This window comes from Microtus oregoni, unplaced genomic scaffold (assembly GCF_018167655.1).
Source record: "Microtus oregoni isolate MIOR12 unplaced genomic scaffold, Mior012 000029F_ref0000214, whole genome shotgun sequence".
NCBI lineage: Eukaryota > Metazoa > Chordata > Mammalia > Rodentia > Cricetidae > Microtus > Microtus oregoni.
Window position 1 is genome coordinate 811,332 of NW_024543088.1, and position 14,812 is coordinate 826,143.

General features: G+C 46.4%; 1 protein-coding gene across 2 annotated transcripts in view; it reads right to left on the reverse strand.

Moving 5' to 3' along the window:
• LOC121464951 (sorting nexin-8) overlaps positions 1 to 14,057 on the reverse strand; it is a 58,515-nt gene extending 44,458 nt beyond the window's left edge. Inside the window, exon 1 of one of the 2 annotated variants that reach the window (XM_041678082.1) lies at positions 13,964 to 14,057. In XM_041678082.1, coding sequence (XP_041534016.1) covers positions 13,964 to 14,057 — 94 coding nt within the window. The remainder of the gene's footprint in view (positions 1 to 13,963) is intronic. The other variant, XM_041678083.1, reaches the window with a different exon arrangement.
• Between the last annotated feature and the right edge of the window lie 755 nt (positions 14,058 to 14,812).

Sequence of the window (14,812 nt, forward strand, 5' to 3'; positions counted from 1 at the left end):
TATCGTAGAGGCTTTCCCTCAACTGAGGCTCCTTCCTCTCTGATGACTCTAGCTTGGGTCAAGTTGACACAAACCCAGCCAGTACAGGACCACAGATGTAAACACTAAGAACTATAAAGGGGCTGAGAGATGGCTCAGGGATTAAGACTCTCCTAGATGACCTGGGTTCAATTCTCAGCACCCACATGATGGCTAAGACCCATTGGTAACTCCAGTTCCAGGGTATACAGCTCCTCTTCTGGCCTCCGTGGGTACTGCACACATGAGGTTGTGTACATGGTGCAGAGATATACAAGAAGGCAAAATACCCATACACAATATTTAAAAAAAAAAAATTACATCTTAACAAAAAAAAAAAAAGCCAACTATATAGAGCACTAAAACTACCAAGTTTTTTGAAGAAGCAAGTTTTCCCAGCCTTAGGCTAGGCAAAGTTTTAGTAGTTCATGCCTTTAATCCCATCACTCCAGAGGAGGAGTCAGGCAGATCTCTGAGCTCAAAGCCAGCCTAGCCTACATAGGAAGACCTTCACTAAAAATTCAGGTTCACTAAGAATAGTTCAAAAGAAAAAGAATCTTTAAAAATTAAATGAATTTTTCTGATGTGTTCTTGGATTCGGTTTGCCAGTATGGTATTTAGTATTTTTGCAATAATGTTAATGAGATAGATTGGTCTGTAATTCCCTTTCTTAGCAATGTCTTTGTGTGGTTAGGATATCAGGGTAATTGTAGCTTCGTAAAAAGTTTGGTAATGTTCCTTCTGTTTCTATTATGTGGCACAATTTAAGGAGTATTGATATTAGTTCTTTGAAAATCTTGTAGAATTCTGAGCTGAAAGTGGTACATTTATACAATGGAGTACTACACAATGAAAAAACTGACATCCTGAAATCTGCAGGCAAATGGATGGATCTAGAAAACATCATATTGAGTGAGGTAACCCAGAACCAGAAAGACAAATATAATGTGTACTCACTCATAAGTGGCTTTTAGACATAAAGTCAAGTCAGCCTACAATTCACAATCCCAGATAATCTAGACAACTATGAGGACCCGAAGAGAGACATGCGTGGATCTAATCTACATGGGAAGTAGAAAAAGACAAGGTCTCCTGAGTAAATTGGGAGCATGGGAAGCATGGGGATCATGGGAGAAGGTAGAAGAAGAAGTGGGGAGGAAGGAAAGGGATCGGAGAACACTATATAGCTCAATAAAAACAATTTTTTAAAAAAGGAATCCCTCCACTCCCGAGTTTTGAAAGTTTGAGAAGTATTGATGTTCATTAAGCAACTAGAAGAATTCATGAAGTCCTAGGTCTTCTCTTGACTTATAATTTGATTTTCATCATTTTTAAATTATCAGTTATATTTGCATCTAAACTGCTAAAACTTAAAGCAACACTCTATTCCGGAGTAATCATAAGTGTTTCATAAGAAGCCTACAAGTAAAAATAAATTTTATATAAATACAATATAGTTCAGAAAGAGATTTGTATGGCTTTCTACATACAAGTAGTTTATGTACTTTTTGTCTTTTTAAAATTAAATTTATTTATTTTAAAAAACTAAATGAAAACTAAAATCTTTACATTTTAAATTTAAAATCTTTAAAAACTAATATTTTTAAAAACTAAATGGCCTCACATTGGGCAAATTATGTAATCTGAGACTGCACTTTGGTTTCCCAGATGCCCAGACCCAAATAATCACACAAAAAATGTATTAATTACAACACTGTTTGGCCAATGGTTTAGGCGTATTCCTAGTTAGCTCTTACATCTTAAATTAACCCATTTCTATTAATCTGTGTATCAACAAGAGGCTATGGCCTACCGGTAAAGTTCTGGTGACTTTCTCCTTCAGCAACACATGGTGTCCGTCTCCCTGCATTCAGTTTAGTTTTCGCCCATTTCTATTCGTCTATGTATTACCACGTGATCATGGCATTACCTCATTTTCTACACGTCTTGTTTCCTAGGCAGCTGGCTTGCATTTGTTTGACTCCGCCTACTCTCTCTCTATAGCTCTGTTCGGATTTCCCACGTGGCTTTACTCTGCTAAGCCACTGGCCAAAGCAGCTTCTTTATTAACCAATGGTAATAAAACACATTCTCAGCATACAGAGGGGAATCCCACATCACCAGACAATAAGTGGTGCCAGGGAAATGGCTCAGCAGGCAAAGAAGCCACCAAACACAAAAACCTCAGTTCCTGGGATCCCCATGGTAGAAGGAGAGAACTGACTACCTAAGGTAGTCCTCCCTGTGCATGTGGCGTCTCTCTCTCCTTCCCTCCCCTGCCCCACATGCATGCACGCACACTACTGTGTGCAGGCAAGCACACTAACACACAAAGGCATGCATTTTTTTGTTGTTGTTTCTGGAGACAGGGTTTCTTTGCTGTCCTAGAACTGTAGACCAAGTTGGCCTAGAACTCAGAGATCTCCCTGACTGCCTCCCAAGTGTTGGGATTAAAGGCGTGCGCCACCATTACCTGGCTGATAAATATAATTTTAAAAATTAAAGAACAAACCAGTCAAGCTGCAGTCATGAATGGTGGCTCACACCATTAACCTCAGCATTTAGAGGCTGAGGCAGGAATATCAGGAGTTCCAGGCCAGCCTGGGCTACACAGTGAGACCCTATCTCAAACAAGGCTGGAGAGAAGGTAAGGAATACAAGCAAAAGAAGGGAACAAAGAAGAAGTAGACTATTACCCGGCTCCAAGGGGAATCCCAGACTGACTACAAAGTTTCCCGAGACCTGTTTATGAAATGTGGAGTGGGCTGGCCACAGCTGTGCATCCTTTAATCCCAGCGCTTGGGAGGCAGAGGCAGGGAGATCTCTGTGATTTCCAGGCCAGCCTGGTCCACATGATAAAACCTTGTTTAAAAAAAAAAAAAAGAGTAGGAACCCACGCACACGCACTGGAGACCACACATACGTGCACGCATGCACACACACAAAGAAAGATGAGAGTGAGTCACTTCCAGGCTGGCCAGTAGCTAGTCCTGTCAAAGGTTAGTACAAGCACAGACCACAATGGGGAAAATCTCCCAGGACTGCCTCGGATGTGATGAAGCACATGCGCTGGGCTGGAAACACCACTCTAATGAGTCTTGAAACTCAAATCAGAAGCAGGAAGCACGCCTAGGCAAAGGATCCTGGATCCTGCTACCCTATGAACCAAAAACTGCTTTCTTTTTTGTCTGATATGGACAAGCTAGCTTCAACTTCCATATATAGCCCAAGATAACCTTGAAATCCTCAAGTGCAGGGATTACAGGCAGCACCACTCCCACGCCTAAGCCTAAACCGTGTGGTGCTGGGGTTGGAACCCAGGTCCCTGTGCATGCTAGGCAAGTGTTCTCCCAACTGAGCCGCATCCCCAGAACGACCACCCATCTGCTTCTAAAAGAACCTATCAAACTTCAACTTATCTTGGAACCACTCACCCATTGGCATCCTTCCAGAGTTTGTCAGTTTGGGGGATGAATCTTGGAAGAACTGATACACTGTGAGTTCAAAGTTCCAGAAAGTCTCCTTGTCTCTCTCTACCTCACCATTCAATCTGTTCTCAGTTTGCTGGAGGTTTTTTTTTTTTTTTTTAGTTTTTTTTTTTTTCAAGACAGGATCTCTCTGTAGCTCTGGAGCCTGTCCTGGAACTTGCTCTGTAGACCAGGTTGGCCTGTAACTCACAGAGACTCACCTGCCTCTGCCTCCTGAGTGTTGGGATCAAAGGCGTATGCCACCACCACCTGGCTTGCTTGCTTGCTTGCTTGCTTGCTTGCTTAACCCTCTTCCTAGGTCTGGTTGATGAACTCTGAAAGTCACTCAGGTTCTCTGACACAAAAGTGAAAATATTCTAAAACATCTCAGAACCAAACACGTCCTACTGAAGGCTACGCAGGAAGACCACCTGAGCCACCACAGTAGAGGTAGGCATGGTGGCACAAGCCTACAATCTCAGCACGTGGAGGCTGAGACAGGAGATCCAGAGTTCAAAGCCAGCCTGGGTTACGGTGACAGCCTGTCTCAGAAAGGAACAGGGAAGGCATGGAGAGAAGTGCTGGTTTTGTGCTCTGGTGGTAGAGGGCTTGCCTAGCATTCTGGGTGCCATCCCCAGCACTGCACAAACCAGGCATAGCAGTGCCTATCTGTATTTTCAGGTGGAAGCAGAAGGAATCTAAGGTGACCCTTGACTACACAGTAAATTCAAAGCCAGTCTGGGCTACATAAGTCCCTATCTCAAAAAGAAAAAATAAATAAATAAACCAAAAAGCTAGGTGCTCCTAGAGAATGCCCAGCAGGCACTGGGAATGTAATTAGCCAAGCGCCACAAGACCAAATACATTTACAGAGGAAGCCTTATTGATCTGTGGTAGAAACATGAAAGCTAAGGCAAGGGCCCCTGCCTTCCACTGCCGGAGGCGCAGACAGCCTAAGAAAACAGTTAACCAGAATAGGGAGGCACTAGAAATCCACACAGCAAATTAGGAACTGGGAATACATTACAGAAAGGGAACTACTGAGTCAGATCCTCCCCAACACCCACCCACATTGACACCAAGTGTGGAGACTGGATTTTCCATACCAAGGTAGCTGTCATCTGACACTCAGATACCCTGAAACTCCAAGAAAGCTAACCAGAGCTAAGCCAGGGACAGTGGAGAACGTAATACGTAATCATTGGGAGGAACTTGGTCAGTGCCTCCCAGAATTCAGGAAGTGGTGGCTTGCTCTGGAGAGGCAGCCAGCCAAAGACTCACACAAGGTCCTGCTGAGCACCCGCCTCCATGCCCTGTGTCTGCTGGCCAGATGCACTGCTGGGCCTAAGCTGGAGGACAACAGCCTAGACTAGCACCACTCCGTTGGGTGCTCTTTCAATGTGGCCATTCATCATGTTGAGAAGATCATTCTGCTCTGAGGAGCAAGGTGCATCACACCTGGGTTTAGGTAGTATATGGAATGACAATCCTAGCCACCATAGCCCATTAGGAAGGCAGGTGAGGGGAGATTCCAAGTCTTTCCATGAGACACTAGTCAGTGAGTTCAGGGTAAATTAAGGACATCACAAAAGTGGAGTACAGGACACCAGTCCATGTCCATGGCAGTCAGGAAAGGGAGTACCCACCCCTCTTAACAGAGCGAGGCACCTGCTGTGACTCCACTTCACCACATACCATCCTACATTGCCATTTCCTCAGCTGCAAGTGACTGCGGTCAGGCTTAAACTGTCCAACAGGGGAAGCACAGAGCCCCACCAGGAGCACCTGCAGCCCTTACAAAGCCATTCACACACCTGAGCACTCAACCCTGCCTCTTCTCTGGCTCGCCAGAGCAGTACACTAAGCCCAAACAGTGCATGGGACCTTTTTGAATGAGAATGGTTTCCATAGGTTCTTATGTTTGATAGTCCCAGCTGGCGGAACTATTTGGGAAGGATCAGGAGGTGTGGCTTTGTTAGAGGTGTGTCACAGGGCAGGAGGATGCTTTGAGGTTTCAAAAGACTGCACTATTCTGTGTGTGCATTGTGTCCATGTGTCTGTTTATCTGTGTGTCCGTGTGTGTGTGTGTGTGTGTGTGTGTGTGTGTGTGTGTGTCTGTGTCCTTGTCTCCTATTTGTGGACCAAAATGTGAACTTTTAGCTGGGTGGTGGTGATGCATGCCTTTAATCCCAGCACACAGGAGGCAGAAGCAGGTGGATCTCTGTGAGTTCAAGGCCAGCCTGGTCTACAAGAGCTAGTTCTAGGACAGCTAGGACTGTCTAGAAACCTACCTTGGAGAAAACAAACAAAAAGATGTGAGCTCTCAGCTATTCCTGCTACCATACATATCTTTGCTCTGCCATCATGGACTCTAACCTTCTGGAAACAACAAGCACAATTAAATGTTCTTTTTATAAATTGCCATGGTCATGGGTGTTTTGTCATAGCAATGGAAAAGTGGCTAAGACAACACCCCAGCGTTGCCCTCTCTTGCCTCTGCTCTGCAGTCCTCAACTCCCATCCAGTTCCAGCCTAAGGAGGGAGCCCAGCTCTCCCATCTCACAGATCACCTGCCTCTGCCTCCCTAGTGTTGGGATTACGGTGTGAGCCACCACACACTTTAGAGTAGCACGGTACTCCAATCTGAGCTACCAACACTATGCCACTGAATGGAACATTTCCAAAACAACTTGACAGTTGAGTTCAGGTTGGAACTCGGTTGATATAGCACACACTTGGCACACAGCACACTCTTGGTTCCAGCAACACAAAATCCAACCGTGGTGGTGCTTGCCTCTGATCCCCACACTTGGGAAGTGAAGGCAGGAGGATCAGAATATCAAATCATCCTGGCTACACAGTGGTTTCAAGGCCAGTCTGGGCTACATAGACCTCTATCTACACCAAATAAAAAATAAAGATAGTGGAGCAGTGGTGGCACATGCCTTTAATCCCAGAACTTGGGTAGCAGAGGCAGACTGACCTCTGTGAGTTTGAGGCCAGCAACCCTGTCTTGGGGGGAAAAAAAAGTTAAAATTTTAAAAATCTACTTAGCAGTACAGCAAAATATCTGCAGAAAGAAAGAGACTGTGAAAGTATATCTCCTGGACACAGTGAGGACAACTTCATCAGCTACACCGAAGCAAGGAACTGTGGGAGGATGCTGCAGCCAAGCCAAGCACTGAGGGACTGGAGTCTCTGGAAAATGTCTGTGCTGGCGGTTCTCTGCACTTATGCAACATCTCCTCAAAGCGCCAATTCCCATACAGCATTAAGTGTTACTGAGTTCTGATTACAACTCATCCCTAGGACTCCAGCAGTCAACACTTCCCAGGCACAAACCAGGCTTGGAAGATTGTCGGTAATGACATAATTGTAGGGATGGGGAGGAGGCTGGTTGGTGGAGAGTTTGCCTAGCATGCAGGATGTCCTGGCTCCTGTGTCTCATACCATATAAACCAGGAGCCAGGCTGGTGCATGTCTGCCATGTATTCAGGAAGTAGAAGAAAGAGGATCAGGAATTTAATGCTATCCCCAGCTACATAGTGAGTTTTGAGGCCAACCTGAACTACATGAGACTTTGTCTCAAAATAGATGATAGATAGATAGATAGATAGATAGATAGATAGATAGATAGATATGATAGATAGACAGGCAGACAGACAGACCGACCTTAATTGTGTATCTTCAGAGAATCCACCAGACAACCTTCTCTGGTCCCTATGCAGCTTCCTCAGTTAGCAAACCTCACAAAGCTACTCAAAAACACTCCTAGGAGCTAAATGACCCCTACGAAAGCCCACACTGTAGAAGCAGCAAAATGCCTTCCACAACCCATGGACACAAACAGCACCAGCTAGCTGGGGGTGGGGGTGCAAGCCTATCATCCCAGCTACTTGGGAAGCTGAGGTAGGAGGAGGAAGGACTGCAAGTTTGCAACTAGCTACACAAAGCTGAGCTTCACACCAGCCTGGGCAAAGTAAAGAGACCTGTCTCAAAAGAAAAAGCAAACAGAGGGGATGGGAAGATGGCTCAGCTGGGAAAGCTGTGCCATGCAATATGAGAACTTGAGTTCGAAGCCCACCCAACACCAAGTAAGAAAACAAGCTGGGTGTAGCCGTGCGTGCCTCAATTCCAGTACCAGGAAGGTGGAGACAAGAGGATCCCTGGAGCTAGCAGGTAGCCAGCCCAGCTGACTCACCCTGCTCCAGGTTCGGTGAGAGACTGTCTCAAAAAGTAAGAGAGAGAGGGGCACCCTTAATTCCAGGAGAAGAAGCAGGTGGACCTCTATGAATCTGAGGTCAGCCTTGTCTACATACTAAGTTCCAGGCCAGCCAAGGTTACAAAGTGAGACCTGCCTAGAACAAACAAAAAAGGGGAAAACCCACAAAGACACCCAAAACACTGACCTCCAGGCATGTGCACCCACACCTTTGCATGGGCATACACATAAACATTCTAATGTATATACACACACAGACACATTCAAAGAACAAAATACAAAGACGGTTCGCAGGTCACTCAGAATTAGTGCCCTTGCCCAGCATGCATGACATGGTGTGTTCAGTCTTCAGGACAGGGCAGGGGCTCAGCTGGTGGAGAGCCGCTCATCTAGCATGTATGAGGCCTTGGGTTCCATGCCCAGCACTACAACACCATATATGATGGTGCATGCCTATAACCCCAGCACTTGGGAGGTAGATGTAAGAGGATCCACAGTTCAAAACCAACCTTGGCTACAAAACAAGGCTGAGATCAGTCAGGGCCACATGAGATCAGTCTAAAATCAAAATAAAACCACTAACAAGTCTGGGTGTGATTCTCCAAGAGCTAAGACCATCATTTGCCTCCAAACACACTTCCAGAACCACACCTGCCTTAATTCCAGTTCTAGTTCAACGTGATTCTGTAAAGAGAACTGGAAAGTCCGGTGTCAGAAGGCCACACAGCTTCTCAGGTCTAATCCCACTTACAGCTCCCAGCAGTGCCCACATCACCTTCCCTGTGGGCTCTGCCCATTGCCCTGGCACACAGCACAGCAAAACATGTCTTGTTTGTGCTTCATTTTTCTCAGGAAGCAAAAAAAAAAAAAAAAAAAAAATAACACGAAAACAGAATTCCCCTGCTCGGAATACATCACTTTCTTGCTAACCACAAATTCTGACAAAGTTTGTTCTACATAATAGAGACCCAGTTAGTTCCTCTTTCTTTGACTGACACATTTTACCTTGCAGCGTGTGTGTGTGTGTGTGTGTGTGTGTGTGTGTGCGCGCGCGCGCGCGCGCGCGCTAAAGCATGGTCTCATATAGTCTAGACTTCGCTTCTAACTAGATGAAGATTAGCCTTGAACTTAAGATCCTCCAGCCTCCACCTCTCCAGTACTGGGATTACAAGTGTGCACTATTACACCCAGTTTATCGGTAGTGGGAACTGGACCCAAGGCTTCATGCAAGCACTCTACCAACTGAGCTCCATCCCTAGCCAAGAGAGAACAAAGACAAATTGGGAGGATAGGCGAGAGAGGATAGCAGAAGGGGTAAAACTGAGCAAAGTACAATGATAAATACTTATAGAAATGTTACTAGGAACCCCATTATTCTGTATGCTAATTAAAACAATTGATAATAATTTACAAAAAAAAAAAAAAAAGACCAGGGCTGGAGAGATGGCTCAATAGTTAAAGAACAGTTGCTGATCCAGAGGACCCAGGTTCAGTTCCCAGCACCCACAGGGTAGTTCACACCCACCTGTAACTCCACTTCCAGGGGATCCAATGCCCTCTTCTGACCTCCTCAGGCACCAGAAAAGCATGTAGTATACATATATTAATGCAGAAAAATATCCACATAAAATTAAATAAACTTAAAAATATTTTTAAAACATAAATTATCAAACTAAAATATAGTGCTGTCTTTTAAGAGACATATGATAATACACAGTCTGCTTCAAACATCTAGGCCCCTCCTGTATATCAGGTGTCATTCTGGGTGCTGAGACGTGACGAAAAATAAGCTTCTACCCACCTCAAGTCCTCAGATTAGTGTGTAAAACAGGAAGATGGATGCTCTTAATGTGAGCAGCCATTTCAGGGGTGATTTAACCACCCTCAACTACACACATCCGAGGTGACAGCTCAGTGAACTGCGACAAGTGCAAATACCCAGAAGCAAGGAAGTAAGGGCCAGGGAGTGTGAGCCCAGGCAGGGCAGCAAACAGCAATGCCAGGGACCTGACCACAGAGAACAGGAGGATAGCTGCTGGCTGGAATGTATGGAATGCCATCCAAAGGAGTCTGCTAACACAATGGAGACCAGACTCCCCTGGATCTCCTGGACTAAAGTCACAAGGAATGCATGAAGCAGTGTCTAGACACACTGCAGCAATGTGCACAGTTTGTACATATATGCTCTCTCTCTCCACACACACTCACACTCTGAGATCATATGATGAAGCAGGCATACCACACTGTCCAGCAGTCTGAAATGAGATCTCAGGCTGCATCAACACAGACCAAATAGCTTCAGTGATTCTAATTATTATTATTATTCCACATTGCTGAGGATGGAATTAAGTCCTTGTGCATACTAAGCAAGTGTTCATCCATTGAGCTACATCCCCAGCCCCACTAGGTTTTCCTTTCTTTCTGTTTTTAATTTTATGTGTTTGCATGTTTTACCTGCATGTGCATACATATGTGCAACATGTGTGTGCGTGTGGAGGCAAAAGAGGGTACTGGGTCTCCTAAAACTGGAGTTACAGGCTGTTAAGTAGCCATATGGGTGCTGGGAACCAAACCAGGGATCCTCTGGAAGAGTAGCAAGTGCTCTTAGCTGCTGAGCCATTTCTCTAGCTTTTAAAGTACGGGTATTTTACCCATATGTCTATGTACCACATGCATGTTATTCCCAAAAATATCAGAAGAGTGTTGGAGCTCTTGGAACTAGAGCTACAGACAATTGTGAGGAGCCATGTGGGGGCTGATAACAGAACCCGGGTCCTCTCCGGCCCCCACTTTTTTGTTAGTTGGTGGTTTTGCAAGACAGGGTTTCTCTGTGTAACCTTGGCTGTCCTGGAACTCACTTTGTAGACCAGGCTGGCCTCAAATTCACAAACATCTGCTTGCTTCTGCCTCCGGAGTGCTGGGATTAATTAAAGGTGCACGCTGCCACCACCACCCAGCTCCTACTTTTTAAATGTATTAATGTTCTTATTTGTTGGGAAGAGTGAGACAGGGTCTTGTTATATAGCTTTGGCTGGCCTGGAGCTTGCTAAATAGACTCAGGCTGGCCTCAGACTCCACTGCCTCTGTCTCCCAGGTTCTGGGATTAAAGGTGTGGACCACCACTGCCCAAATAAATAAAACAGCCTTAATTTCCCCATCCACCCCATATGGGAATCAAACACAGGCCATCTAGGCTTGACAGTAATTCCCTTTGCTGTCTGAGTCACTGCTGCAGCCCTCCATCAATCAAAAACAAACTGTACAAGCCCTAGGATCTGGCAATTCCACTCCTAGGATATCTTCTGGTGATGGGCAGGATATAAGACTCCAAAGATGTCTACGTCCTAAACCCAGAACCTGTGGCTTTGTTACTTTCACTCAGCAAAAAGGGAATTAGGATTTCAGCAAAAAGGGAAATTCGAGGTTGTTCATCAGCTGATGCGAACATAAGGAGATGATAAATCCTGATTTTCTGTGTGAGCCCCCCCCCCCAATTCACAGGGGTTCTTAAAAGTGGAAATGAACAAAAAGAGAGCCAGACAAGGCAACATGAGAGACCTGGCTCAGGTCTGGGAAAAGGAAACCATCAGCCAAGGGTTTTATAAACTGGGAAGGTGGGCAGATGAACACTCCCTCACAGCCTGGAGGCTGTGAAAGCCAGAGAAAGTTGCTTTGGACCAATGACTTCTGGTGTGTAATGGCTTATACCTACAATCTCAGCATTCAAGAGACAAGGCAGGAGGACAGGAAGACCATGGGTTTGAGGCCAGGCTGAGCTACCTACACAGCTGACCCTGTCTAAAAAATAAATAAATAAGGATGGATGTGGTGGCCTTTATGGATGGATGTCTTTAATCCCAGCAATCAGGAGGCAAAGGCTGGAAGACCTCTGTGAGTTCAAGACCAGCCCAGTCAACATAGTAAATTCAGTTGTTTTGTTTTGTGAGACAGTTTGTTTAATAGTCCTAGCTGTCCTGGAACACACTTTATAGACCAGGCTGGCCTCAAACTCACAGAAATCCACCTGCCTCTGCCTTCCCAGTGCCGGGATTAAAAGCATGTGCCACCACTACCCGACTTGTAAACTCAGTTCTCAGGAAGGGCAATCTCCTACAGGATGTGCACAGTTTACCCTTCAAATAAACAATAATGGGCGATGTGCTGGAAACTACAATGGACACGTTTTGCCCCCAGCAATTCCAAACCACACAAACATGAAACTATCACAGTCCCTGCATGAGCACCACCAGCAGCTCTCAAGTGGAGACAGAAGACAGAAGAGGAAATCTGCTATGTGCCCAAAAGCCACACTACTTATTCCTTTGAGGTATCAAAAGCCAGCCAACTATGAAGGTGTATGCTCGTAGGCAAATGACGAAGAGGATGAGGCAGGAGGAGTGAAGTCAAAATCAACTCAGCCTACTGCCTCTAAAGTCAAACCCATCCTCAGGACCAGGTCAGAGGGCTCAGTGGCTAAGGGCATTGACCACACAAGCTCAACAACCTAAGTCCAGTTCCCAGAACCCAAGTAAAAGTGGAGAGAACTGACTCCAAAGGTGTCCTCTGGCGGGCATACCTGTGCCATGCCACAGTGTCCACATACAGGGCATACACACAATAATAAATTTTCCAAAGAGTTTTTCTCGACGGTGTTCTGATTTCAGCCCACCTAGCCGAAGTCTCCAAGACACTTCAAGTAAGTTTCTCCCAGAAGATAAGGCAGATTTTCTTCACCATTTAACCAGATTGGGGTCAAGTTTCACATAGGAAGCAATGACGGGTTAGGTTCCACCAGAATTAAAAACCCATTTTTCAATTTACACAGCTGCCAGGATGGCCTGTATAGCGTGAAGGGCTACATGGTTATGGCTAAATGGCTAATGTACAAGTCACACCACTGCCCAAGGGAGTTAAACTATCTATCAAAAATCCATGCAAAACCAGGCAGTGGTGGCATATGCCTTTAACCCAGCACTCTCAGGAGGCAGAGGCTGGCCAGATCTCTGTAAGTTCAAGGCCAGCCTGGACTACAGAGTGAGTTCCAAGACAACTAGGGCTATTATACAGAGAAACCCTGTCTTGAAAACTAAAAAAAAAAAAAAAAAAAAATCCAGACAAAATCATTCCTAATGTCAGCCATTAGCTGAGTTCTTCAGGAATCAATACAGAAGATCCCAAATTTGCCAAGAGATCTCTGATCCATCAAAGTTGTTACAAGACACTAGCAACTGCTTCAAGAGTCAGGCAGGGGCTCAGAGGTTAACAGCACACACTGCTCCTGCAGAGGACTGGCCTTTGGGTCCCAACGGTCATGCTGGGTAGCTCACAAGAATGTATAACTTTAGGTGCTCAGGGATCCAATACTTCTGTCCTCCAAGGGTACCAGTGTCCCCACCCACAGGCACAGTTAAAAATAATAAAAATAAGTAACATTTTTAAAGGCAGAAGTAGGCCCTAGATCAAACAGTATCACATTCTTAAGGCGCCCTGGTATACATACATAGTGCCTTTCAATAGACAACCTCAAGAATACAATGTTTTTAGCCCATGCCTTTAATCCCAGCACTCCAAAGGCAGAGAGGAGGATCTCTATGAGTTCGAGGTCAGCCTGATCTACAAAGCGAGTTCCAGAACAGTCAAAATTAAAACCCTGTCTTGGATTAAAAAAAAAAAAAAAAAAGAATTCAATGTTTTACCCAACAAGACCGTAGACCAACTCCTAGTTGAGTTCCACCTAGACACTCTCCATCCACCAAAGGAGTTCATTAATGTTCTTCCTCCCCTGGAGTTAAAAGCTACTACCCCAAACCTTTCGTCCCTAAAGAAGAACCAGTCTTTCCACCAATGCTCTAGATGGCCATGCTCAGTGTGACACCTGGCCAGACCTGGCTGAAACACATCAGGCCTACTTCCAACCTTGCGCCACTGGCCACATGGATGCGTCCCCACAGTCCACAAAGCCGGGGACCCCAGGAAAACAGTCTATACCAAAGATACATCCCTTTCCCTGGGCATGGTCACGTAACATAAACCACTCTCTGGACGAGCGTTCGCAAGGTGGGATCAGAGAAGATCCAGGTGCAACTACACACGACCGCGCGCTAACCGAGAGCTGGAGAGCAGCGTCCCTGGAAGCAGCGGGAAGATGCTAGCCCCAGGATGTCCCCACCCCCCAGACAGGTCAGGCGAGGTGTCGCGCAGACAGGTGGTCTCCGACGGAGTGGTGCCGGGCTTTCCACCCCGCCGCGTGCCTTACCTGTCGCCGGCGGATCCGCCTCCTCGTCAGCCTCCGCCTCAGCTGCCGCAGCGACTGCCGCCGAGGGCAGCGGGTCCATCGCACGGCCAGTCATGTGAGCCCGCGCGCCCACGTGACTTCCTCCCGCGCCCGCCGGCCAGCCCCGCCCACGCCAGCTCTTGTCCGGCGCAGCCACGCCCATCCCAACCTCGCCACGCCCCTCCTCGAGCCCCTAGCGTTAAAGCCACGCCCCTGTCCACGGGCCACGCCCAAACCACGTGGCCTCGGCCTGGGCTGCTGTACGCAGCTAGGGTCCAAGCTGCTCAGTGCCGCGGCCCACGGGCGCGCACCCATCTCGCAGCTCTCAGCCTGCGGCCATCACTGTTTCTCTTTCCCATTCACTGACTCACCGACGCTGCCACTCTTTTGCGCATTTGCTCGTCCACTCACCAAATGCTAACCCGCTCACTCGCTCTGTCACCCAGGTCCACGGGCAGTCTCTGTGATGGGTGCTAGGGACACAAATGTTCTAGTACCTTCTTGTGTCTGGAGCGGATAAGTTGGCCAGCGAACAGGTGGCCTGACTATAATAGGTCTCTTTGAAGATTACTGATGAGGAGCTATTTTCTGTAACTCTTTGCAGATAAACAGGCCATTCTCACTTTCTACTGGGGATTGAACCCACAGGCTCCTCCATGCGAAACTAGCCCTCTACTGCTAAGCTGTAGCACCCAGCCCTTTGTTATTTTTTATTTGTTTGTTTGTTTTAGTGCAAGAAGTTTATTAGGTAAAGGGGAGAGGGAAAGGCCACGTTGGAGTAGAGACATGAGAGACAGGCAGACAGACAGAAGAAGAGAGGCAAGAGAAAAA